The 27,888-nt window shown below is 38.7% G+C and overlaps 1 protein-coding gene and 1 long non-coding RNA gene across 10 annotated transcripts in view; one reads left to right on the top strand and one right to left on the bottom strand.

The window, feature by feature from the left end:
• Nucleotides 1–430: 430 nt before the first annotated feature.
• Nucleotides 431–4,125, bottom strand: LOC114011943 (uncharacterized). Its single transcript, XR_003554092.2, has 2 exons — nucleotides 2,540–4,125; nucleotides 431–2,445 (listed from the first exon to the last, which is right to left on the bottom strand). It is a non-coding gene; the product is annotated as an uncharacterized LOC114011943 (long non-coding RNA).
• Nucleotides 4,126–4,272: 147 nt separating this feature from the next.
• Nucleotides 4,273–27,888, top strand: part of TAPT1 (transmembrane anterior posterior transformation 1) — a 48,347-nt gene continuing 24,731 nt past the window's right edge. The window contains exons 1-6 of one of the 9 annotated variants that reach the window (XM_055794134.1): nucleotides 5,139–6,063; nucleotides 6,900–7,181; nucleotides 9,271–9,401; nucleotides 13,624–13,742; nucleotides 18,571–18,594; nucleotides 26,549–26,711. In XM_055794134.1, the coding sequence (XP_055650109.1) occupies nucleotides 9,375–9,401; nucleotides 13,624–13,742; nucleotides 18,571–18,594; nucleotides 26,549–26,711 (333 nt within the window). In that variant the 5' untranslated portion in view covers nucleotides 5,139–6,063; nucleotides 6,900–7,181; nucleotides 9,271–9,374. Of the gene's footprint in view, nucleotides 4,568–4,889; nucleotides 5,117–5,138; nucleotides 6,064–6,755; nucleotides 7,182–9,270; nucleotides 9,402–13,623; nucleotides 13,743–17,836; nucleotides 17,904–18,570; nucleotides 18,595–26,548; nucleotides 26,712–27,888 lie in introns of those variants that run through there. The other 8 variants (XM_055794131.1, XM_055794133.1, XM_027785618.2 and 5 more) reach the window with 8 other exon arrangements.

Genomic DNA, 27,888 nt, shown 5'->3' with positions numbered 1-27,888 from the left:
GTAAATCTTAGATTTGAATAAGAAGAAAAAAAAAAGTGAAATGTAGGATGCTACTGTCTATACAACAATTTCTTATACTGATTATTTTTCATATGTGAAGATTATCCCATGCAAAAATTCATGTGCTGCTTAGATGTTGAACATAAAATGGAGGAAAGAATCTTTGCATGATTTTTCTCCTGTGGGCGTAAACAGATATTTTTAACTTCAGCTACCAAACAGAACTGACTGAGACAGAATTAGATTATACTTCCAACCAATACTTTTGTACCTTGCAAATATGTAACAGCTGTGATTCTGAAAGATTTAGAACTAAGTTTGTTAGTATCAGTTGTTGCTAAGAGATGCATTGCCTTTAGCAGAAGAATGAATATGCACCCACACTAAGTGGATTGATGAACTAAAAGTCACAAACCCAATACAAAATAACTTGTTTATATGACAAAAGAGCCTGAAAATATTTTATTGTGGAAAACAATCAGCATTATTGCATTTTGAATTCATCGTGAGTTTTGTTGACTTGCCTCCTCACAGAAGGGATACTCAGTAATGACATTTTCAAAAATAAAGGATGATTGAAAATCACATTGAAGACTATAACACAATATAATTCTTGCAGGAGACTCTAGAAATTAAACCATTAAACCATACATTTTTAGTATCTAGTCTTTTTTGAATGATATTGCAAATTCTAAAGACGACCCTCATTGACAAAAAGCTTACAATGGAAGACAGATACCAGATGTTTTCATAAAGTTATGAGTATTGCAGTTACTCATAATTGTTTCATACAGCTATGAGTACTGCATTGTTATTACCACCATTTTAACACCTGCCTCTTCTGTATTGCTAGTTAATGTACTTGCCAGTTTCAGGTACTTCTGCTTGGTACAGCACACTGAGTTTCCACACTTCTCTCTAGACTTCTTTCATATTTTGGAAACTGTGTTCATAATTTAATTCTCATATAATTTTGTTGACAGATATTTTCCATGTTTGTATTGCTCTCTAAAAAGAAGATCTTGCTTGACCTCCTTTTAGCACACCTCAGCGATAGACCATGTGTTTTAAGAGGGGATATCTGAGTTGGTGGGGGTAAATGACATAGATGGCAAGGTCTGAAAAGACAATATTCCACCATCAAAAAGCACTACAAAAAGTGATTATCCATTTTCTGAGTTGTCTTCCTAATGACTTTTTGTTGGATCTTCTGGGGGGGGCGGGGGGGAAATCCATTACAAAAAAGGAGGAGTTTTAGACCATGTGAAAACATTATTTAGAAAAAGACCATCCTCACTATTACTCAGGGTCTAAAGCACAACTGAGCTGGACACACTATAAAAAGCATTAATACTTGATACTTAATAGTGCCAGAATAAACTTTTCTGATATCAAATTAGCAAAAAACCTTCTGTGATGATTATGTATAAGATACATTATAGGTAGATAAACATTACTCAAGTATATGTATGGAAAATTTGAGGCAAAAAAAGAAGTAGCTTGTGCAAAGCCTCAAAGATTAGCAGTGGTGACATTTCTAACAAAATTCAAGTAACTCTTAATTCCCGGTCTGTATTCACTGGGTGATTATCCTAATGGTTTTTTGCTGATTTTGGCGCTGCTTTTTCTCCTTTGAGGCAGTTGTTATTTTGAAAGAATCCTCCCTTTCTCCCCCACCTGCTAATTATCTCTTGGGGAAAAAAGTGGAACTCCAGCTGTGGAAACTTAGACAGGGCTGTGTCTTGTCCTATGAAAATCGCTCCAGCAAAAGGACTGGTGAATGGTTATAAAACTGCAAAGTGGATTCTGACCTGCTGCAGGGTCACTCCGTAGCATGTCTCCTAGCAGATAAGCTACAAAAAGCAACAAAATACAGCCCCTCGTGCCCAAACAGCAGATGGTCCCAGATAACTCCCAGCAGCAGATATCTTCATGAACCACTACTTCCTGTATCAACACTTGCTAACATTTTTTACTAAACAACTTTCCCCCTCTGACTAGTTCAAGGACTCAAACACCTAGAGACAGGATTTTGCTGCAGTTGGGTTGACGTTCTGGAAGTGGCCACTGTGCCAAAATAACACATGTAACAGTTGCAATACACACATCTTTGCATGTGGAAAAGAACACATTAACATTCTGGCCAATGATGGGTTACAAACTGGGTGTAAGGTACAGAAGAAACATACAGAAAGACTCTATGGGTAGAAACTTGAGGGTAGCAGCTCAACGTGCTTTTGAAGCATCAAAAATATTGAGTGAATTCTTAGCTGAAACGTATTGCAGACATACTGTTACCATGCCTTCAGCTGAACTACTTCAAGTAGAAAACTGGAAGATCTTGTAAACTAAGACAGGTTATCTTGGGTCAACTCCTGAATGCTGAAAATGTATGTGCTGTCACAACTGGTGCTGGCAATTCATTAGACAGCTTCTCAAGTGGGCCTGAAAGAAGAATATAGCTGGTTGTTAGATGATGCTTGATGCAGCCAACACCTTCTGGGTAAGACTGGTAACAAGGTTGCGACAACTTGTTGACCTTAAATATTACGCAGTGTGTCTTATGGATGGATACAGATTTTATACACAGTTGGAAGGAGAGAAGCAGACCATCTCTCAGGGTGTTGTGCAACTTTGTGTGGACTGCAACAGCAGTCCAGCTGAGGGAACTTCTCAGCTCTTCTTGGAGGTCTTTGTTCTGCTTCCTGTTTTTCCAACTGCTTTTTACACCAGCAGAGAAAAGATGGGAGAAGAAAGCCCAAGCTGATAATATATAGTACCTATCACTGTTAGCACCTTGTATGATACATACATTATATGTTATGAGTGCCTGTAAAACGTGCTCCACTACCTGAAAATACCAAGACTTGGATTAATCCTGCTGGATTTTAGGCATTTAGAACCACTAATTGTAGTGGAAATGGGTACCTCGAGTCTATACAAAGCCTGAAATGTTCTTAATGTTCTTTGAGACAAATGTACAGTTATCTTATAGAGCAGGGGTCTTCAAACTATACGGCCCACGGCCTGGATAGGGCCCCCCAGGGTCCTCAATCCGGCCCCCGGTATTTACAGACACCCCCAACACCCCACCCCCCCCCCCAGCCAGGGGTTGGGGGGGAAACCAAGCAGCCGCAGATGACCTCCTGCCCCTTCATCTGCGCCAGCCCCTTGATTAAAAAGTTTGAGGACCCCTGTTATAGAGGAAGACTACTGTGGCCTTCCAAAGAAAAAATTAAGCACACTGTTTTCCCAGGACGAGTGGCTAAATATTAAGCTGACTGAGTGTGGCCTCTGAATGCATGAGACCATGAGAACTGAATGTGAAGGAGATCTTGTAGTTGAAATTCAGGCCTGGTATTTTGTCCTCATGCCCACGTGAATTCCTCCTGCAAACAAGCGCTTTGCTGTTACCTTGAGTTCCCCGCTTCTTATATTCATGTTTACTCCCATATAAATTACAAGCACTTTGAGACAGGAATGATTATTTTTCGTTAGCATGGCCTCCGAGGAGCCTTATCACCACCGGTGTCACGCTGCCAGTAACTAACTGCATTCCCAGCCTCAGCACTTACTGAACCGCAAGATTCCTGGCTCTCGGGCTGGTGGGGCTTGTTGACCTTTGCAGGCTCCTGGAGCGCTGGCACCTGCCTGCCCCTGCCTGGCGGGGCAAGGTGAGCTTCGGGCCAGCCAGGTGGCTACCGCAGCACCGTCCTTGGCACCGGCCGGCTCCTTCCAGGGGCCTCTGGCAAGAGCAGCGGCACAAAGCCAGGGAGCCCGGCTGTGACCTCAAGTGCCCGGTCCAGTGCAACACGTGTCAGGCAGTTCACCGAAACCCTGTTGGCTTTAGAGTTAATAATTCACCTCCCGCTTTCCATTTTCGATTGAGGTCTTTATTTGCGCGGCACAGGGTAGATTGCTCACGTTCTTCACGACTGCTTCAAGCTACTGCCCCCCGGCCCGTGTGACGGGTGAAGCCATTACACACTTTCCTTACGACAACGGCAGCGGAGCCGCTAGATCCCTCCCCTAGCGCAAACACCCGCCCCTGTGCCCGGCTGTGTCTATACATAACGAGAGGCCGCTCCGAGGCCGGGCTGAGCGCGGCGAGCCCTGCCCGCCGGGGCGCCGGCACCCAAGCGGTTAAGCCCGGCGGGGCCGCGGCAAGATGGCGCCGCGCCGCCCCCGCCCCCGTCCCCGCCCCGCGCGCTGGGCACTCGCGCGGCGGCCGGCGCGCGCTGCTGTCGCGCGGTGATGAGTCACGGGCAGGGGCGCGGCGCGGGGGCGGCGGGCGCGCGGCGGGCGGCGCTGCTGCTGGCGGCGAACATGGCTGGTGTGGCCGACGCCGCTGCCTCCGCCGCCGCGCCCGGCAGCGGCGGGGACGGACGGCGCGGCGGCGCCCCGGAGCAGCAGGACGGCGGCCGCGGGGAGCCCAAAACTCTCTGGGGGAGCAGCGAGCCGCGGCCGCCTGGTGCCGGCCCGGGGCAGCCGTCTCCGCAGCAGCGAACGGAGACGCTGGGCTTCTACGAGAGCGACCGGGGCAGGAAGAAGAAGCGGAGCCTCTCGGGTGAGGGGCGGCGGCGGGGCAGGGGATCTGCGCCCGCAGGCCGGGGCGCTTGGAGGGCGGCGAGGGCCCCCGGGCCGGGGCGGCCCCCACGGGAGACCGGGGTGGCCGTGGCGGCGTTGCTCGGGGCGGGAGGCGCCTCCGGGGCGCGCCGCCAGCGCTGGCTCCGTACGGCGCGGCCCGGCCCGCCCGAGGGGCCGGGGCGGGTGCCTGAGGCGGGGCTGAGGGCGCCGCGGCCGCCCGCCCGGGCAAACTTCGGCGAGCGACTTCAGAAAGTGCGCCGGGACCTCGGGGGCCTGGGGAGCGGCGGCGCTCAGCCGCCCCGGGGGCGGCGGGCCGGGGCTTCTCCGCCGGCAGCGCTGCCTCCCCGCCGCCTGCCCTGCCGCCTGGCGCTGAGCTCGCCGTGCCGGTGCGGTAGAGCCTCTCGGCGTGACGGCTTGTGTCCGCGCTTCCCGCACCGGCACCTTCAGGAAGGGGAGCGGGGGCAGCGAGGCCCCCGTGCCCTGCCGCGCAGCGTGGTAACGGGTAGTCGCCAGGAGGTCTTTAAACGAGGTGGGCGCCATCCGTGGAAGTGCTGGGCGCTGCGGTCGGAGCTCCGGTGGCGGGGCTGCACGCCCGCCAGGAGCGGCGGCGGCGAGCGGTTTCTGGCAGGAGCGGAGCGGGTCAGAGCCGGGCCCCGTTTCCTGAGCCCCCCGGGCCGGGGGCTGCGGGCCGGCCTCGCTCCGTTGCTGAAGTACGAGGAGTGCTTCGTCCTCTTGGCGGTTCCTGTTATATACACACAGCTATAAGTACAGGAGTCTTCGCGCCTACTGCTGAAAACGGCGGTTCTCTTAGAGCCTTGGAGTTACACGCAGATTATTAGAAGTCATTTAAACTAAATGTAGCGTACTAAGGATTTCATAGGTAAAAATAAGGGAAAATGTCACGGCCTTCGCTATCGATCTGCGGCTGTATTTACATTTACACTTGACCTGGTGGTCTCAGGCATCTACAGAGCAGTTTTTGAAAATAGCCCTGCCTTTTTTGTAAAAGTTGTCACTCGGTGTGGCATGGTTGATTTAAGTGTTGGTAAGGTTTTTTATAACTATTAGCACCTAATTTTTAATTAAGGGGCTTGCCAAAAATCTGGAAAGCGCTCAGTGGTGTTCAGATTTCCAGGCTTTCTGCCTTCATGTTGGTTTGAATGTGATAACACAGGTCTAATCGAACACAGAAAGAGAAAAACAGAAGTTAGGATTTAAGTTAAAAACACTGCCAACAACTGAACGCTTTTCTTGTAAGTTTTGCAGGTGCTGTGTCAGTTTCTGACCTGGGATGTCAGAGGACCTGCAGCATCATTGCAGTCCTGTGGTGTGGATGGAACTGACTTAATTTCCATAGGTTGTAAGGAATTGGCTTGATTGTAGTATTATATATGAATTGTGGTATGGTGAAAAAGCAATGGTCAACACACATACTGATGTGCCTGAAAGACATCTGAACAAATAACTCCTTAAAAAGTAAGGAAATGGTTATAGGTGGGTGGGTGTGATTCCTAACTATATTCCAGCAATTTATTTTAAATTTAAAAATACTTTAAAACCACTGGCACTTTTTGACCCTTCAGGACAGGAAAACATTAGAAGAACAGGCCTCTCAATAGAGCAACTAAAAATTCAAACTCATCTAATGGTAGCAACATATTAAATAATAGAGGTAGGGTTTTTTCATGATGGTAAAATAGGACCAGTGCAGCACAGATAAGTTGTTTAGAGGAGAAGGAAATACTTAAAACCAAAAAAATCTGTGCTTGATTTGAGTGTTTGTGGAAGAAGTGTGTATTTAGGTTTGATGGGAGTGAAGTGAGTGCCTGGAATTGTTGCATTTAGGATTAAAGTTATGATTATATAACAATAGACACTTACTGAGAAGCAGTACATTTGGTATTTGCACAAATTTTCTTTCCGTTTCTGGTTAATGATTATCCTTTGTGTAGCTATGCATTGAAGTATAACTTTGGTAAATCATTATGTTATTACCCTGAAGGAATTGGTGGCCTTTTATGTTTTGAAGATGCCTGTACTTTTCTGTCCTGAGGTGGAGAGATAAATGAGAATTCTTTGAGCATTAGGAGTATGCTATCTGAAGAGTTTAAATTTAGGCCTCAGTCTAAAACTCTGATGGAAAAAGGGAAATTTGAAGTAGGGAACAAATTTGAAGTAGGAATTAGTGTGTCTACTTATTTTAAAAATAAAATGATGCTTTGATAGCAGAATTAAGCTGTTTTTCAAATGCTTTATTACTCTGTCCTGCCTCGGTGTCTCATGCTGTTTTCCTTACTGTATTTTTCCTACAGGGTCAGCCACTGATGCGTTTCACAGTTGGTGCAGACCTAGGGCAGATGCTGGGTGGCAGTAAGTGCTCAGAAAGGAGGTGGCTGACCAACTGTGTACTTCAGTGCATCCCCTGTCACTGGAGAGACTGCTTTGCAGTCACAGTCTGGAGCTTGTGTACTGATCAGCCTCAGTTATGAGGAGTGATTATCTCTTAATATCTAGGGCGTGAAAGTCTAGCCAGCTGGAGGAAACTTAAAATCATTGGTTTTTCAACAACAGGCCCATGAACCAGTTTCTTTGAGGTAAGGAGGCGTGAGAACAAATAGCTTATTGGTTAGAAACATAGAATATCTCAAGTTGGAAGGGACCCGTAAGTCACTTTGTGGTGGCTGTCCATATACATCTATTTACTTCGCAGGAAAGTTCAATTGTTTGAGATGCGTTATCTTTAAGTTAGAGAAGGTTGATTGTCTGAGGTGTAAGAAAATGCACCTGGGCAGTTAATTGGTGTCTTCATACTTAAGGTTATCTCTTTTTACTTTTTAAACAAGAAAGAATTGGGTAAACCTAAAAATGTTACAAGTCATAGTGTTACAAAGGAAGACTCCAGAAAATAAGTTTGCAAGAGATCTGAACAACAATTTTGTGGTATGACCTTTGGCCTTATTTCACTGGAATGAACTTTGATTGAAACTTTACATGTAAATATTAGGCTTTTCACTACTTATTAAACTACATGTTGGCTTTGTTTGTTCTAAAATAAATACCTTTAAGGCTTACAGTGGCTTTGGCCTACTTAATAGAAGTGGATCAGTAGTGTATAAATCATCAAAATCACTATCCAAACAAGCTCATACAGGGAAAAACTGTTCAGTTCATGTAGTTTAAAGCAAATGATCACGTAAATGACGTAGTAACAATGCATAATTAACCAGCAGTCAGTGAATTATATAGCTGTGATCAGTATCAGCAACATGATAAATTGCAATAGTAGATATACACAGAATGTTAATACACCACCACAAACTTCAAAATGCCCGTTTGTTATCCCCCCACCAAGTTCTAATCAGACTCAATACATGTGCCCCCCACCCAAGGCAGTGTAGGTTATAAGCACAGCCTTTCTCTTCTGATTCTTTCATGCTTCTGTTTGGGCTGATTCCTCATTCGCTTTAAAAGTCTGTAATTTTCTGGCTACTCTTCCAGCTAGTGGTCTTTATAGTCTTCAGTGTAACGAATATTGAGAAGCCACTGTCTTGAGACAGTTTTGGGTGAACTTTTCAGACACAGCATCTATACTTGCATTCCTCTTGACACTTGTTATCTAGGCAATTTTACTAAGGGTGTTTTGCAGCCTTTTCCTCCGCGCAAAAATGTGGAGTGTTGTACCATGCAAGGCCCACCCCTACCTCCAGTAGTCACTAAGACTTTGATTAAAATCTGACTTTTAACGTGTTCTTGTGTCATGATAAATGCTCTGTAGCTTTTCACCTATGTAAGTGATTTCCATCTTTTGGATGTTGTGTGAACACTGAGAGTTTGTGTTTTTAAATGTCAACAATAACGAGAAATCTTGAACTTTATTGTAGCGTTTTGTCACTTCTGAAGTGTTACCAGGAGGTGGTAATGTCAGACCTTGTCAGTGAACGTTGAAGTTTAAGCTCAGCCTCCTTGCGGTGACAGTCTGAATTTTCATCATTATAATTTCATATTTTAACTCCTTTTGAAGACTGCTTTGCAGCAAGCCATATGAGTTCACTAAACATAGGTCAGTCAGCCTTCGGCTTACTTAAGTATAGCCATTAAAATGCAGAAGACCTGTATGTGTGTGATGGCTTGTCAGTCTTGAAAGACTTCAGTCTGATCACCATTAAATAGCATCATTAAAGCATGCTTGTACTGTTTGTGCACCAAATCACTTGGGATCATGTATCCGTGATCATTTCGATCTTACAGAAAGTTCTTTAACATAAAGGACATGTTGCTAGTGTTGCTGAGAGAGAAAATAGCTTAAGTCTGAAACAGTGCTTAGTAAGTTTAGGAGGACTGTCAGTATGTTAAGGATTAGGTCTACTAGGTGTATTGCACTCAGTGTAACTGCTTTGAGTAATGTTTTGGAGAAATGGGATGTCTGATGAAAATGGTGGCTGGGAAAATAGCTTGTTTTGTTTGTCGGGAGGCAACAAGGGAACGGCATAGCGTCGGACTTGCTTCTCATATAGCTCCTTCCACACCAAGTTCTTTGACATTCTCATCACAGTCAGCAGAAATCTTCTGGGTTAGGTATGATGTAAAGGAAACATAGCAAAATGTAAAAGCATAGCGTTCTTCTTGCTTCTCTTGGAGGTTATGCCTGAAGTGTCTTACACTTGTGTGTGTTCCCGAATGTAGATCTTTCATTGCTGAGATTCATCAGTGCTGAGCTAACAAGAGGTTACTTCCTTGAACACAATGAAGCAAAATACACAGAGCGGAGAGAAAGAGTATACACATGCATGCGGATACCAAAAGAACTGGAAAAGGTGAAGTATACTTTAAGATTTGTTTTAATTCAGAAATGAAATCTGTTGCGTTAAATTATTTAAAGAAATATTTATTTCCAAACAGGTTTGCTACTAAAAAAATTTAAACATCATAATGATTAATTTTCAGTGTTAGTAACTTCAACATTTGTGTTTCAGGGGGTTTTGCCTACACTTGCTTGTTGCTGCTGGCAACTCATGTTACTAGCAGAGATGGACATGACCAACTTTCAAGTTCAAATGATGAAAAATTGATTCAAATATAAAGATGTCACTGGTCCTGAAAGGAATAGTCAAAATAAAACTTTTTACAGCAAAATGTAATTTTATGTTTAAAAAAATATTGTTTTAAAGATTTTTCCAGTCTAAAATGTTTTGAGGGTGGAAAGATTTCAGTCCTTTAAAAATATGGTGATGGATGAGTTCCTGACTAAGGTTTTTGATTTAATTTTTATAGCCTTCTATTTTGCATCTTGCCACTTAACTGCATCTTCTCTCCCTGTCGCAGTGCTATGGCCTTTCCTGGGACATTCCTGCCACCTCCTTTATATCAGCTTAGATATAATTGTGGCCCTGCAGTGAGCCAGTTCCAATACTGTAACGTAGACAAGAGTTTTATTCTGGCTTAACCATTTTGATTAGGGAGGCAGCAGGAATATGCTCAAGGATGATGAGTAAGGCAACATTAGTAGTAAGGTTTGGCTATGCTGCAGAGTAACAGTAATATTAAAAATAGTATTGCTGAAATTCTCAAAACTACTAAGGATAAAGGTACGTGGTAGGGCTATATCAATTTAACTCTAAACTGTATTGAAGGAAGAGTCTCGTTTCACTATTCTACTTTAGTCTTCTGCCTTATGCGTGCTGCCGGTTTTACATGAGCTGTGGTGCTTGTTGGACCATTCTAAGAGTTAAATTGGCTCATAATTTGGCAGTGAATGCTTCACATTTCTTGCTTTGTTTGTTCTCTGCTAGGATAGTGAGCTGACTTGCTCAGCCAGTATTTTTGAGAATCCAGTGCCTGCAAAAGGGTGGAAGGGGAGCTGCATAGCTGGGGTTACGGGTAGAAAGATGAAAGAGTGGGGAGGGAGAGAGAATAGCCTTCCCTTTGTCAGCAGCAGTCAGGTTCCTCCTTGAGTTGAGCTTGTCCTTGGATCATGATGAGACACGGTTTTACAAAACTAAATTCCCAGTCAGTTACTGCAGAGAATCACAGAATGAATGAGGTGGACCTCTGGAGACAATGTAGTCTAAGTTCTTGATTAAAACTGCATCACCTACAGCAGGTTGCTTGGGACCAGATCCCACTGGGTTCTGAACATCTCCAGCGGTTGTGTCTTCCCATCCTTACTTTTCACCCATTGCAGTTTACAGTGGAATATTCCAGTTACGGTGAAGTCTCAGCTGAGTAATAGTAGCGGTTCTACATCACCTTCATTGTAATTATGTAGACTATTACATGTTGTCTCCAAGCCACAAAAATTATTCTGAAGGATCATCGCCATAGATTTCCAATAAAACTTTTAGTGTGAAAGAACAAGTGAAGGCCAGCAGCCTTACGTATTTATAAGATTGATGCTGTAAATTGTGAAATTGGTGGATTTTGCATGGTAGGTCAAACTTCAGTCAGTACTTTGAACATGAAAGAATATGAAACTGAGTAATAAGCAGGTGGATTTTAAGTGATAATTATCTTTTTACACAGAGATTATGAAATAAATTTCTTAGTTCTTTGCATGAGCTTAGTCCAGGTTAGTGTACATACTAGCTATATCAAATTGAATCATCCTCATTGAAAAAGTATGAGGATGAGCACCTAGAATGCAAACTAAGTAGTGTATAGGTCATCACCTATTGGAGAAATCACTTGACCATGTGATTGAAATGTCTGCTTAATTGAAATAAAGCATGTGAGACACTAGGAAGGGAAGAGAAGAATTTTCTTAATGGTTTGCAGTGTTTACTACCTAATAGTGTAATTATAGACTAGGAATGAAAATCATGATTGGGTGGAGTGAGAGCAGATGGAGTAGATTTATCAAAGCCTAATATCAGAATATACTCTTCAACATACACTTATTACCTGTACGTAATTTTAGAGGGGGGGTGATGTTAAAAGGGTAGTGGTGGTGTTCTTTTTTGTTTATTAAAAACTATCTAGCTTCTCTATAAATGGTGTCTCTGAGCTTTTTGGTGCAGTTTCAGTGGAAGCTTTTCATTGTCATAGGTTATATATACTAAATTCAAAGGTGGTCCTTGTTCCTGCTGTCTTAAGGGAATACTTGTCAATTGATCTCAAAATTAAACTTAGCGTTATTTTGCTAAAATATAGTTACTATGGTGGAAAAACTCTGTAAGCTTTTCTGTTAGCTTCTCAGTATCTGGAATGCAGCAGCAAAAATAATGTTTACAGAAATGTGTGGCAGGTTCAGTGCTGATTATATTTCAATGGGCGCATGTAGGCATGCAAGTGGAATGTAGAAAAAAATGGAAAATGAGGACATTAAACAATAATTGCAAATTTTAATACAAGTTTATAGAACGTGAAAAGTCATGGTTGCAGAGAAAAAGTCTAAATGAAAAAGAAAATGCAGAGTTGTTTTCTAGATTATAAAGATGCCCTCAAACAATACAGAGGCAAAATGACAGGATATCTTTCTATTTTGCTTGGACTAAGGAATTAAAAAAAACAAACCAAAACAAAACCCCAACGAAACAAGCCAGGGAAGATACATGTTCAGCTTCAGTGCTTGGATATTCAGCACCTGGTTTAAAAGTTAGCAAAGAAATAGGTAACAATGGTATATTAAGATGCATTGCATAAGGTCATCTGTTATTTGTAACCACTGCTTCTGATAATTTTGAATGAAAAAACCTCTACTGAAATTTTAGGAAATGGTATTAGAGGTGAATGAGTGAATATCAGGGAGGACACATTAATGTTGTGATGGTATTGAAGTACAGACTGCAGAATCGGTAGAAAGAGTATTATAAGGGAAAGCAACAGCTCAGAGATTATAGCAGTGCGTTTGTGCCTGACTCAGTCATCTTACGTGGCTTCCAGATAGATGTACTGGTGTGTACTCTGTAGGATTGCTTTCAAAGTTACAAGGATGCATGTGGACTAAGAGTGAGAGATTAGCTCATTGGACATTGAACTGGCTGTTCCACAAGCTGACAGAGAAGGTAGTTTGAAAGGCAAAGATATTGTGGGAGATAACAGTAGTTGACTTGTGCTTTGGTTTACCTCCCACCCTGCCCAAAACCAGTGGTTTCCTTTCCCATCAGCAATACATAGAATTTTCACATGTAAGTGCATATCTGTCATGGATGGGTAGGCTTGCTTAGATGTTGCTGGTCTTAATTGTGTAGCCAGTTAAGGTTACCTTTTTGTGTGATTTTCCTTGCAGGAAAAAACCACTAGCTTCTGACAGAAGCATGCAAGCATATGCCTAAAGTCCCATTCAAGTAAATCTTAGATACATTCAAAAAGCAGATAAAGAAGGAATGTCGTGTGGGGAGAGTCTGGTATATAAGAGCTTTCGAACTGCAGAGTTTAGGTCTAGCTTAGATATCATAGAGTTGCTTGGCTTGTGGCTATAATGGAATGGCTTTAACTGTTTCTGTGAACTAAGGATAAAGCATTTAAACTAAGGGCAGTTGGAAATTTGCCTCTTCATATTTTATATTCTTCTTTGTATAGAAAAGGTTGATATTCTCAGAAGGAGAACTACCACAGCTGTAATTAGCTGTGCAATAGAAAATTTAACGAAGTAAAAATATAGATTTATATAAACTATATATATATATATTATAGGTAGGTAGAAAATGGCTGAGCACATGTACATACAGCTCTACTTTTTTTTCCCAAGGTTAACTTTTGTAACATTGGAGGAAAGTCACCATGGCAAAATGAGCTGCTGTTATATCCAAGTACAATTCAGTTCATCTGTTCTTTAAAGACTGAGTTTGGTGAGCCATGGAGGTCTGCAAAAGCCTTTGGTGCAAGAGCTTGTGGTGCAGAATTTTTGCTGAATAGTCTTCCAGGTGCATAGCGTACTATTTTTCCTGCAGTCCAGCTGATTTAAACAAAGTGAGAGTATTGCGCCTATGTGATGAATTAGCCTTAAGTAAATTTATTTTTCATAAAATAATTCTTTATAAACTTTTTGTAACTCTCTATAAACTACTAATATACTTCTGTTTTATTTTTGTAATTTAGTTGATGTTTTTTGGAATCTTTTTGTGCCTGGATGCTTTTCTGTATGTATTCACCCTGCTTCCTTTGAGAGTTTTTCTGGCAATGTTCCGGTTCATCACTTTGCCTTGCTATGGCTTACGGTAAGTTGATTCAAGAGAATAGTGTTAATACCTTTAAATAACGTTTCTCTGTTCATCCATGTGCTTGATTTTATGGCCTTTCAGTGCTGTTTGAATAACTAGTGATTTCTTCCACTGTAAAATAGAAGTTCTGGTCTAACAGCCAAAGCAAAGGTGTGCATGAGACCTTTAAGCTTTGCCATTAACTGTCATCGTTGTTTCCTTCAGACACAACAGGTTGATAACAGCACTACTTAGGCATATTCAGGTTAGTAACGGACAGAGATGTAACCTTACCCTGTAGTTTTGTTCTTTTAACTAAAATCTGTTTGAACAGTGGTTTAAGATTTATTCGACTTGAGTTAATGATTTGGCTCATGTCTTTTGATAGGCTCCTTGATATCGGAACAAAAGTTTGATTATTTTACAACAGAAGTTTTCCTTATTTCCACAGTCAACTTTGCCCAAAGGATCCCCAAATAAAATGTGTTATTTTCTTTCCTTCGGAGAATCTTAGAGTAATTGGATGGGGCTGACCAGAATAATATTAAGAAATTCTATATCTTAACTCCTTGCTTTTTTGTTCAGATCAATCCTGAGAAGTTGTTGCTAATGCATAGGATTTTTGGTTTGCCTTTCTGGCATAGGCATCAAAGATGGATAGAATTAATTTCCCTCATAAAAGTTGCTACTTCATGGTAAAGATAATTATGCAAATCTTAAGTGTAGCCTAAAAGAAAAAGAGTATTTGTATTGATGTTGTAATTTTTCCTTGAATAAATAAGGACTTCAGGGTTTTCATTCTGGATTTCCCCAAACCTGAAGTTGATTTATGGTAGCTGATAGATTTATTTGTTTTAGTTGCTTGCATTTGCATTATTAATAGTCTTTCATATATGAAGTGCTTTTATATGCATAGTTTAGAATTTATGTTCTGATTAGGGTAAATGCTAATCTGTTTGCATAAAAAAATAATATTTAATGTATAGTCTTAAGTTAGTGTTTGTACTTTGGTGATGCTTACCGTAGGCACTAGGTGGCTATGTTAAGCCATAGTCTCTAATGTGTTACAGTGCTGTTAATTTTGAGCTGAATCTCAGACTTCCATTATGTTAAGAGAGTTTGCCTAGCTGTGTTAAAAAAAAACAAAAAAACAAAAAAACAAAACAAAAAAACACAAAACAAAAAACAAACCAGCTATTTGGTTTTAGCCTGATGTCAAGTCAAATTTTCTGCCTATTTTAAATATCTGTACGGATGCTGTTGCTAAAATATTAAAATTCAGGTAAATGTACTAATTTTGTGGGTTTAAAAAAAGTGTTCTTTGTTTTTATAAACTCAGCTGTGCTTTTGAGAAACAAGTTTTCTACTCTTCTGAAATTACAGTTAAAAATGTGAAAGACCAGTTGCTGTTTTTTGGGTATTGTTCAGTATATTGAAGGAAGTGATCTTGAAAATACCATCTACACTCACACGTGTATATTTAGGTACATGCACCTGCAATGTTAAAACTTAGTCTGTTTGCTTGACAGTGTTTTTAGTGTGAGGCAGGACAGAATCCACTTTAATCTATTCAACTTGACTGTGTTAAGTATAAAGTGTTGTCAGGTAAGATGCGGTGAAACTGAGATTATCTTGAGTGAAGAAGGCTTTGTTTTTGTAACAACTCCTGAAGCAGTTTCTTTCATCGCTGTTTCCTTAAATGTTTGTGGAATTTATTGCCCTATAATCTCTTTATTTGTTCACTACTTGAGGCTTTATCCAAATCATTGATGTTTTAAAGTTTGTGGCTTTTTACTGAAAGATTCACAGTTCATGTTTATAGTATGTAATGGAACTTTTTCAGTTGTAATGATTCTTATTTCTAAATATTCAGAGCCTGCACTTTGATATTTGTTTATTTATTTCCCTAGTTAGGCTGATTTGATTTATTATGGCAAAAAAACATTCGGGGATTTTCTTCTCGCTCAGGAAATGTTTTTATGTGTTTGTAACAAAACAGAGTTCAATAGGTAAAACATCTACAATTACAAAAGGTACTTACAAAGCAGGTGGCTGTTTTATCTTTTCACTTGTTCTTCCTCACAAATGTCAAGTAAGTTTTGAGAGATGTGACTAGTTATTTGAACCTGCCACATCATATTCCATTCTGTGTAGTAAATAAAAGTGCTCCTCCCTTCATCTTGACTTTTTTCTCAACATCTGAGGGAAGTGATTGAGCAGTGGGTGTTCTGTTTCCCCTCCAGTTTTACTCTTCCAGTCATTTATTTCCTCTTAACTCTGTCTGCTCTTTGCAGTGTAGAAACAAGATTATATTATGCATCATTTCTTTTAAACAATAAAACTACATTCCATGTAAGATCGGCTAATTCCTGTCTATGGTATTGTGTGCAGTGCTTAAAGGTAGGGGGAGTGCTTTATAGCCTCTTCCACATATTTTAAAATTCCTCTGAAAGGGAGAAGAGAGTGCTGTATCTTAAGGGAATTTGTTTCCTTTTTCTGCCTAAGCACTGTAAGTGCTTCAGTTTGGCTGCTAATTTGTCATTCCTTATCACTTGATCTTTCCTTTTTAGTAAATGCAGTTCTGTTATTTGTCAGAGCTATGCTGGTGTTAACATAGCTGTTCTAAAGAGAGAGACTCTAAAGCTTCGAAAACTTAGTCACAAGAATCCAAGATTCTGTCATTAAGTAAACTGCTTAAATTGCTGTGGGCAAACTGGCAGGGGTTGAATAATCACATTGTGCTTTTGGCAGGTGTACCTTCATTACTGCTGTGCTCTGTAAATAGGGTGCTCTTAAAAAAATTAACAAACACATCACAAAATTAAATTACATCCTGAAATTACAAAAAAAACCCCAACAAACGTCAGCTGTGCAGTATTTTCTTCCATGTCATGGAAAGAAGTTTCCTAAATGAGTCTCTTCAAATCTGCTCTCATTTTATTTAAATATTCTTTGACAACATAAAAGCATATACTGTGCTGGAACAACAGATCTAAGGTAGAGAGAGAAGTGGACATGGTGGAGTTCTCTTTGGAATTGCAGTCCTTGATAGGTTCATAAAAGTAACTATACCTGTGGTTGAAAGATACGGTTTCCTTTTACAATTTAGGCACATTTTTTTATTAGTACCTTAGACCCAGAGATTCTGGGCAGGTTAATATCTCTGCTTGTTTTGAAACACTTTTATAGAGCCAACTTTTTGTTCTTCTTGAAAATATGTTGCACACCAGTAAAAGCTCTTGTGGGGATGTGTAAAAGCTCTTGTGTATTATTTGAAAAACACCATGATGTGAAAGCTAAAATTGTATGTTAGTGAGACTGATGGGACTCCCAATCTAATTATGCTTAAAGGCATTTTACATCTCCACAATGCCAGTATGGACTTGTTACAGAAAGTGAGACTAATTTTTTTCTCTCCAAATTCTAGTTTTCTCAAGAAAATAGAGAATTAGATTATGAATGTTCTTGTATCTGAAGATTGATTGACAGGATCTTTAAATTTCTTCCATATAGAAATAGATATAGACAATATATATGTTCTGTGTTTTTCTTTTACTCAGTTCTCTTTTCCCGGAAATAAGTGAATTTAGATCCTGTCAGCAATAACATCATTAACTTCAGTTTATTATATATACCTCTTAAAGTTCCCATTGCCCTTGTGTGAAATCATAGGTTTACCCTTTCCAATAGGAAGTAAACCGCATTACTTCAAGAAAGAAACCTGTACAAAGAAAGAATCTCAGAAAGCAAACAAAACAAATTTACTGGTGTTCTTATTATGAACATTGTTTCTTTGTTCATACTGTCAGGTATTAAATAAATTTGAGCCTCTGTTGCACTTATTCTCAAGCCTAAATTATGTGTTGTTGTTGTTTTTTTTTTTTGTAAGGGCTATAGCTGTTAAATGCATAAACTTCCTATTGTTTGGTTAAATTGAGAAAGTAGTGCACCTGTTCACCAAAAAATGTGGCTTTCTACCAACCAAAAAAAGGGAGGTGCACTCAGTATTTTCTGTAGTAAACTCTCAGATCAAGCACTCCTTTCTCCTCTCCATAACAGTGCATAGCGTAGCAACGTTACAACCTTCTCTTTCTTTCTTTCTTGTAAATCAGACCGAAGGGAAGAGCACTTTCACTTCCTTTATAGGATGGAATGTGGTGTCACAGGGATTCCTCCTTGGTGAGTAAATCCTGATTTTCTTTTTCCTTCTATGCTATCAGCCAAATTCATACATCTACATGTAATCAGTAAAAAGCCTGATTACAAATGAACAGTATCGCTCAATTAACCGACATAATTCAAAGGAGAAACCAACACTTAGTTTTAATAACCAACACATGAAATTGATTCAGTGCTATTTATGGTAGGTATATTTCCACATGTAACTGCATCACTGCGGAAGTAGTTTGTGAACCTAGTAGATTTAAAACTTTTTTGTTTATTATTACACAGAGTGCCTATGGACCAGTTAAGCCCGATTAAAAATAGGGTATCTTGGAAACACTGTAGCCCCTGCTGCACTTATAGTGCCTTAAGCTTTTTTACATTTATTCTAAGTAACACTTCAGCCAGGTTCAGAGCTCTGTTGTTGTGTGTACTGCAAGCAGGTTTTTCGTAATGCTTAATGTAAATTTTGGGGAGTTTTGAAAGTTCATTGCCAGGTATCTTAACACTAGACTTGGAAGTTGATTCTCTGCATAATAAAGTACAGCACTTCAGCATATGTTCATTTACTGACTTCAGTTATAGTCGATTCTGTTATTAAAACAGTAGAAGCTTAATGAAAGCTTATTCTAGTTGTCACTTATTTGAAACCTCATTTTTTTTTTTTTTTATTTTGAGACAGCTCTCATTGGGGCCTAACAGCAAGGTTGGTTTCGTTTCATTCTTAGCATGGTCTTGTGCTGTGTTGTGTGCATGTAGAGACTTTTTATTGTTTGAAAAATGAAATGCCATCTAATCTTGGCAAACTTGGCTCTCCATATCCTAGAGTTCTTCATTTGGGACATACTTTTATGATCACTCACTCTGTAATATCTCACAGTTTTACAACAGTGAAGTCCTGCATACTGTAAACTATATCTCTTAAGTCTCAAACTGGATATTAGATCAAAATGGCTTTTCTTTCCGACACCAGACTTAATTCCAAACTTGAACATAACTGTAGGAAAGTATTTCCAATAGATCAGTACATGCGTTTTGAAAATTCTTAGTGTGTAGTTGTATAGGAAGGTATACTCTTCAGACAAACTTGCTTGGGCTTTATTTTCCCTGACATCTTTTTTTAGTATGCTAACAGGAAAGCATCCCCTTATGTGTTAATCTGATTATTTTTTTAATGCTTCATATAAAATGAGAAATTTACCATGTCACAGTTCATTAATGAAGGATACACTGAAGGATTAAGACTTTGATCAAGACTAAATTATCTACCTGTAAAACAAAAGCCCACAGTTCAGTTTCCATACAAGTATCTGTGATGTAAAAATGGAGAAAGAAAAGATATCTAAACAAAACATTAACTGGACCACCATTTCATTAACAGTAATATATTGTTAATTAATATAAACCTCAGTGGTTGTCTTAACTATTTCAAAGTGTTAACACTGAATAAGTAATAGTTAGAAAGTTTGCTGTAAAATAATTGCTCAAACTTGTAAACTCAGTGCTGAAACACTTCTTCAGTGCAGTGCACCTATATAAATGAAAAGTTTTTTTTAATAGTGTGAAGTACAATAATATTTATAGAATAATACATATATATTTTTAAACTCCTAAGGTAATAGTATGCAGGTGGTTAGGTTCATTATTAAGATATCAATCTAAAGCATTATTGCAATGATAGTGTATTCATATCTTTAAATTGTCTGTGACATGAGCATTGGAAATTTTGTTTGTGCTCAATGATGAATGATGAAGGAACAATCTGAACTATTTGGACAAGACTATATTTAAGGAACGAATTAAAAATGCAATAAGCTGTAAATCTAGTTCCTGTTGGTTTAAAAAAACCCCAAACAACAAAACAATCAAAAAGCAAAAAACTCTACAAAGTGACTGGAAAACCGTATGTAATCAGACTAGTGAAGAAATGAGTAGCACTAGAAAGCCTGAAAAAGTAAAGAAGTTGTATGAACAGTGTATGATAATCTGTGCAGAGGTAAGTTTAAAGTGGTATAATCAGAGCACTTACGCATCAGATGCTAAAGTAGTTAAGTACTCAGACAAGTGTACTTATCCACACATTACTTCGTATACTATATAGTGAAAATATTCATTTTGCAGTGATGGTTTTTGAAATGTGTATACCACAGACTACTGGTATTTTTTAGACTTTTTTTTTATACAGTAAGGACAAATTTGTGTGTGTTGCGGAGTGCATTTTATGTTCCGAATGGCTTAACCACTTCAAATTCAATATGCAAGGCTTATTAAAACACTTAACATCCTTTTTTGTTGGGTATTTTATTGGAAGTCGGTCACTTCAGCAAATTTATGCATTAGCTATTTGTGGTTTGTAACATATTAAAGCCAGATATCAGTAAACTGTGGTTGATTTGTAATAATGCTCTACTTAATGCTAAGTTATTTTAATTGTACGTTTGTTGGAACAAAAAAGAGGTTTGTAGGGTAGATGCCAATACACTGAAAGCCTTGAACTGTTAAGGGAAAAGTACTGTGAAATCCAACATGCTGTTCAGTTAAAAGTCACAAACATTATATATTGGTAGTATGACCATTTTTATGGTGGTGGCCTTTGTGAATGATTGAACCTCATGGTTTTCAACCAGTGGATGGAGACAGAACTCTTATTACTGTATGAAATGCAGATCATGGCCTCTTGTGTATGGTGTTAAATAGACGTACCTTGAAAATTACAGTCAGGTCACTAGTTACTTAAACTTTCACTTGTCTGAGGAGACTGAATATGATGAACGCTTTTTTTTCACACCGGATTTCACTGGGTAGCTGGTTTATGTATATCTTGAAATTGGTTTGATTTTTAATTTTGTAACATTTAGAGTGGATTATGTGGACGTGTGTCACAAGTAATCATGAAAAAAACCCAGGGTTTTTTGCTGGTTTTTTCCTAAAATATATAGAGCAAATTTGTCGGTAGCCATAATATTTTCTTCAATATTAATATTTAATAGTAATATTTGATTCTAATTTTATAGTATTTTAATTCTATAGAATAGCAAAGTAAATATTTCTTAACTTCTTATAAGGAAAGTTGCTTGGCTTTAGCTTTCTAAAGGGGGAGGACATACGCAGATCCAGTGATTTTTACTAAGCAGGAAAGACTTGGATTCACACTTTCTAAATGTGTCTCAGGGCAGACAAGCCGTAAAATGGAAAGCTCAAAGCATGAGTATTAAGCCTTGAGCTTATGAATTGTGCTGAAAAAAGTAATTTTTTTTTCTACTAAACAGACTAGTTTTCTGAATTGCTAGTTCATGGTCGATGTCAGTCAGTGCACTGTATAAATTTTGCCGTAGTTTCCCTTCCAGCTGCCTCGAACAGTGTGTGATAAACATTGAGCTTGGCATGCTTCTCCTTTTGTTAATTGACTGGGCTGGAACAGAAGCATGCAGTGGTGAAATAGGGAGGTATAGTAGCAAGGCTCACACATCTCATATTAAAATTAATAATAAGCTTGTATATCCCCTTAAGCATGCATTTGTATAATTATATTTTGTGGAGACATAAGAGTTGGTTTCACTGGAGATTTTCTGTCAATTAGTAGATGAAATGGTGAACGTACCCAAAGGCTGAGGAGTTTGAACGACTTATTAAGTAGATGCTGTAGAATATTGAAGTCCCTGTGTGTTATTTTTTCTGTATGGCCTTAATTTGCTAGTTAGTGTTACAGTGTGAGAGAGTTTTATCTATAGAGAAATGCTTGGATTTTTACTTTGAATTTGTGCAGGTTGAAGGATCATCCCATGTTCAAACCGCTCAGTGTATTCAGCAGTAGTAATAGTAAAGCAATACAAGATTTTATGTGGCGGGTAATAGAAAGAATGAATAAGCCTTACTCTTTATTACTAAGGTACTTTGGTGTTTGAAGTTTAATTTTTAAAAATTGATTCCTTGGTAGTCTGTACAGCTAAATGTGGGAACTAGAGGCTTAGTGTAATGAAACCTCTTAAAATTGTGTAAAGAGCATCTTGAAGAGCATGACTTAGAGCAAAAATGTTAAAGTAATAATGGAATAACGGCAGAAAATAATCAGGTGAACAGACAGAAATCATGTATCTTAATAAGGTGCATTTGAAGGACAGTTCAAATGCCCTGAATCCGCTTATGTTCTGCTGTATGTGAGATGTGAAACTTGTAATTTAAATTCTGTTCAGCTATGTAATCAGCTAAATTGTAAAACAATTTACATAACGTTATTTCTGGAATCCAATAGGATATTAGAGGAACTGCATCTTGGACAAAGGCTCTCATGGCATTATCTTTTAAGAGCAGAGTTCACTAAAGCCAGGAAAGTGTTAATATTTAATTTACTTCTGCAGCATCACTGTATTCATGGGATAGCTTTGAAGGAAAAAACAAACAGATCTCTGTAGAAAGATCCTACTCCTTGCTGTTTCGTAACCAGAATAATTAAATATAAATTAAGGTGGTAGTTATGCTCTTTATTTTTCTACTTTATTCACGCATGAGAAAAAACACCCATAACTAATTTTCATGTGAAATCTTTCCCTCTGTATTCTGTCACACTTCCTGCACAACTTTAAAAATATAAAGTCTTTTGAAATGAGCTAAGCTGTTTCAGCTTCTCAGATCTCTGTTCAGTGGTTTCTGGAGTTGTACAGTAGCTCAGTATTGTCTAGTTTTACCTCTTGGCTTCTTTCAAATGAGAAATTGAATTGAAAGTATTATCAGCACTATGCTATGCTTTTCTTGACCTTTGTCTAGTTGTCATAGCTTGGCCAATACTGGCTTTTTTCTTCGTATGTTTTTGAGATTCTCTAGTGTTCATGGTGCAGATGAGTACAGAGTTACAAATTTGTATGTGATACTAATCATGAGGTCTGATTAATCAAGATTGTTCTGGAAGTACTTTCCAGTATTGGCACTAAGTAGTTACTGGAGGCAATAAATAGAAACATGTATTAAGAAATGCAGAAAATGTAATCTATGTAATGAGTGAGCTAAGACTTTCTTACAGGCTTAAAATCACATCAGCCTGTGTGTTTGTGTATTAAACAGCTTAATGTGAAGGATAGGTATGATTTGTGACAAATACAGCTTGAACCAATGTGAGCCTGATCATATGCTAAAACTGCAGTGTTCGGTTCACATTGATCACATAGTTTCATAACTGCAAGCTTTGCAGTTCCGTGTATTTGCCAAAAGGTGACAAATCATTAGTCTTAATTCATTTACTTGATTTTTTTTTTTTACTTTGTAGGAAATAATTATCCCTATTCCATATTATATTCAGAGCCACACCTCGAAATCCTTTTGTAAATGTTCTTAGCCAGAGCAGAAAAGGATTCTGCTGCAATAAAAGTGCTTTTGTGGGTTTATGCAGTAGTTACGGTTAATCTCTCTCAGGCGGAAATATGTTAGCTGTAGGACCATAGATTACTTGCCTAGTCAATATGTAGGAGTCTTTCTTAGTGCACAGTGAAAGAACATGGAATATATTGTAAATGCTAGGATATTCTTACTCATTTCTCTCTCTAGAAAGCAGTTTTCTGTACTCAGCCTCTGCCATAATCCCTTGTACTGACTAGGGGTTAGGGGTGCTGACAGCTCTTCGGTCATCAAACTCAGTAAAATGAAACCGTGGGGATATTTTTGTGACTTCTTTTAAAGATGTGTTTTGAAGAAGTAGTCTGCTACTTGTGTGTATGCAAAGCACAAGAAGCTATTGCAGAACTTTGAATAGAGCATTAATAGAGTGTATTTTTAGTTAAAATGTCAGGGGGAAAAATGGGAGTGTTTACTGCATTTTTTCTTAGATACACAGACAATTGAGAAATTAAATCCAAGTGGCTTTGAGAGGTAAAATTCTCTAAACCCATAATTTGAATGTACTCTGTTGTACAAAAGCTTAATTCCTGTGAGGCACAGCAGTCAAGTGTACTTGATCTGACCCTTTTGGGCAGCCTTTGAATTGAATGATAGCGATGCTCCGTTTGTTCAGTGCACAGCACGTTCTCAAAATGGTTCATCTGTCCAGTGTACAGGATGCGCTGTAAGTTTGGATGCACCTTCATATGGCGTTAACTCTCCTGAGTTAGTTTTTGGAGTTGAGACCACCTTTAGAAGAGCAGTTGTGCTCTTGGTTATGTGTAGTCTGGTCTTAGAGTTTGTATTCACCTGTAATGGTCACTGTCTGCTTTTACATCACCACCTGAACTGGTTTTACTCAAGTGAATGTAGGTCATACTGATGAAAATCAACATAAGCAGAAGAGTGATAGGGTTAACAGTACAGAATAACTGCAACTTCTGACTGTAGTGGTGGTTGGGCATCTTTGATGTTTGTAAGCCAGAAAACCTTTAACATTATAATTTTCAGTCTGTATTGATTTGTGGACATCAAAGCATTTTCGTGTGAGAATCTTTCTGAACTGCTTCAGAAACTTCATAAACAGGTTCTACTTACTAGTGCATTTGGACAAGAGACCAGCCCGTCATTAAAACTGGTACCTTGCCAAAGTTTTAAACCATCAACTTTTGAAGTGGGTGTCTCTCTTGCTAGTCAGGTTTTCTCTACCAGGTACAGACTACTTCTGTAGTGATAAGAAGGCTGGAAGGCTGAAGATGGTAATTTTCTGAGTAACAAATTCTGATTCTCTTTTTGAAATGCTAGGACTTTGCATTACTGTTGTGGAGTAATAATGCCGTTACCACTTTATCCCAATCTATATCGTGGAGTATGAGTGTTGGCTGACTCTTACTGAATGAGTATACTTCCAAAGTTGAAGTAGGTTGGAGAAGGAACGTGCTGTGTTGCTCGGCATATGAGTGGCAATCATAATCATGGGCTTCCTTAAATCCTATAGATGTTTCAATGTATGCTAATATAGTTAAATAAGTATAATCATTTAAGTCAGATGTAGTTAAATAGGGCAATAAACTTTTAAAATATAATTTTGCAGTTTGGAGAGCTTGCATTTTTTGTGTGTGTCATGCAGGTTCCTTAAGTAGCAGACAACTACTGGATATGCTAGAAAAGGGACACTTTCAGTTTTCATGAACTTTGCAAGATTGGTGCAGTTCAAACTCAGTTCGGGGGGTAAAAAGGAAGAAAATTCACAGGCTTTTTGTCAAGGACTTAGACTGAAATAAAAGGTGGTATGGTTGCTGTTACTGGATGCCTTCTGAGAGCAAGAAAATGTCTCAGGGTGAGAAAGCCACTCTAAGCAGTTCTGTTGTGCTAGACCAGGTTGAATTCTATTTTTCAGAATATAATTAATTTTAATACAGATTATGCAGTAAAAAGTATAGAATAAAAGGAGCAATTGCTCTCTATTCAAAGTGTAATACTGTAAATCTGAGTTCTGCAAGTTTTCTTATGCGCACGCTTTATTTGCCCATTGTAGAATGACACTGTGGTTCAGTGTTATGATGCGTTAATGCTGTCTTCAGGGGTTTTGTTTTGTGTTTTTTTAAATGGAAGACAACAAAAAACCTGAAGTATAACACTCTAGCTCCAATGTTGTAGCTGGCATTTTTTACTTGTCTGCAGATCTGTAGAAAGTCTTGACTTGCAGAGGTGATAAGTAACTGTTCAGATTTTTTTTAAAATAGCATGAATTTTTGTCAAATTTAGGGTTTTTTTCTAAACATGTTATCAGTTTGTGAGCATTGTTGGATAACCTAGTGATTTAAAAATACAGAAAATGAAAATCCATAACTTGCGTTCTGCTAATTGGTTCCGACTTTTATGAACCATTAATTTCTGCAAAAACCTTTCAGTGTATATTAAAATTAAATACCTGTCATAGAAATTATTTCTCTATTTGTTTATATTCTCAACCTTTTGATTTAATTTGAAAGCTGTTTAAATGCTTTGCATCATGTTAATACTAAACTAAGTAAAGAGACAAGTAAATCCTGCCTTGTGATTTCATTATGCTTATGGCTGCTATTGTGGCAATTGAAGTAAAGCTATTTTCATCCTGTAGTTTTAGTTCATAGGATGAAATTGTGTAATGATTCATTTGGTCTTCTGAGTTACTTGTGGAACTATAGATAGAAGACTTCTGAGTTACTTGTGGAACTATAGATAGAAGACTTCTGCATTGGTTCAAGATCAACCTCAAGTGCTCCGATGTCAGATCGCTTGCATTTACTGCTACAGAGCTTAGAGCTGAAAGAAGATACAGGATTTCATTTAGAACCTGTTCCTCAGCATCTGCTTCACTGAAATTGAAGATGACTGCTTCATTTCTTTTTTTTCGGTCATAGTAAATACAATTTCTGTAACTGAGGAAGTCAAAATGATAAGGCGAATTGGCTGGCTAGAAGAGGGAAGGTAAATTAAAAACCAATGGGCATGCATGCGAAAGGTTCTTAACAAGTGGAAGCTCTTAACCCAACAAGTACAGTATTTTAACTAAGTGGATGTGGCAGATAAGAGAATGTGATCCTGTTCAGGAGCGTGATCTATAAATGTGTATCACGGTCATGGTGTTCCTTATGTGTTGGAGTGAGGGGCAGGGAAAGGGGCAGTAATAAACTACCATTAAAATATATCCTTGATTAACAGCTTCTGTAAGTTCTTATTCATATGGTAATGTCTGTATTTTGTGGGTATATGACATTTAGTGGAACTTTTTGCCCTTTGTATTTCAGTGATAGACGTTTGCTACAACCTGCTCAGGTATGTGACATTCTCAAAGGAGTTATATTGGTCATCTGCTACTTCATGATGCACTATGTTGACTACTCTATGATGTATCATCTGATAAGGGGACAGTCTGTCATAAAGCTCTACATCATCTATAACATGCTTGAGGTAAGAATGCTGACATCAGAATATCAAGCATGCTTTTTTCAGACTGTTTAAAATATTGTTGTATCGCTGTATTTGTAATTAGAATGTGGTGCATCTCGTATTCTCACAAATGTGCGCACACCCATGATTAATAAGCCTAGGTGCAGTGAAACAGACAAGTTCATGAAAAATAAGCTTTATAGATACTGTTTCGTATTGCCTAGTTCCTGGAGCTTATTAATTAATTTAGTTGAATGAAAATTGAGAAATGGAAATGGAAGAATTGTCTTAAACTGAAATGCAAGGGGTGGACCGGATAAGATTTTGAAGTAGTTTTGAAAAGCAGAAACTATCGATTTGAAATAATAAGATCCTGAGAGCGAGCGGAGAAGGAAGATAGTAGAAGACATGGAATTTCTTTTTTTAATTCTTACTTTTGGAAGTATACCTTTCATTGTATGCAAGGACATGCTTTACTGTTTAACCTGTCTCAGTCCTGGCTAGCAGACAAAAGCCTGAGTACGTAAACAGTAAGTTGAATGGATATAGTGAAACAAGAAAAGGAAGTCCTGTTTGGGGAGGTAAGGTAAAGAGAAATTCAGGGGTAAAAAAAATGTTTGTTTTGTTATTAATTTAAAGCATGAAATTTTCAATTGCACTTTTATGAGCAGTGATTCACGAATAATGTTTTCATAGCTACAATCTTGTCTCTATCCTGCAACCGTAGGACATGTATAGGAATACAACCTCTTAAAAGGACTCAATCAGATCTTTGTACACAAGAGTTAATCTACTAGGATTCTGGGATCTCTGAATAACATATTAATGTTTGTTTGAACATCTGTTTTACCTTTGTTTGAAGACTGTTAAAATTGGGCTACGCTTTGTGCAAAATCTGACTATTTTGTCTAAAGGTATTTGTTCTTTCCTCATAAAATATGAAAATATTGCATAAGGAATACAATTCATTATCCTATGTGAAATAAATAACATACAAGCCTCCTCAGTTGTTTATTCATAGGGATTTGTTTCGGTTGTTTTTAGATTTGATGAAAAACATGTACACATACTAAATTCGCACTGAGTTACTATGTGGATTTTACTTGTGTTGGGAAATATTCATCCACATATAGCTCCACAATCTGAGAGAGTATAATTTAACAAAAAATCCATGTGCTCAAAATAGTAATTTCTCTTT

The sequence above is a fragment of the Falco peregrinus genome, chromosome 2 (assembly GCF_023634155.1).
Source record: "Falco peregrinus isolate bFalPer1 chromosome 2, bFalPer1.pri, whole genome shotgun sequence".
NCBI classification, from domain to species: domain Eukaryota; kingdom Metazoa; phylum Chordata; class Aves; order Falconiformes; family Falconidae; genus Falco; species Falco peregrinus.
The sequence above is the reverse complement of the archived record's forward strand: the minus strand, read 5'-3'. Positions and strand labels throughout refer to the sequence as shown.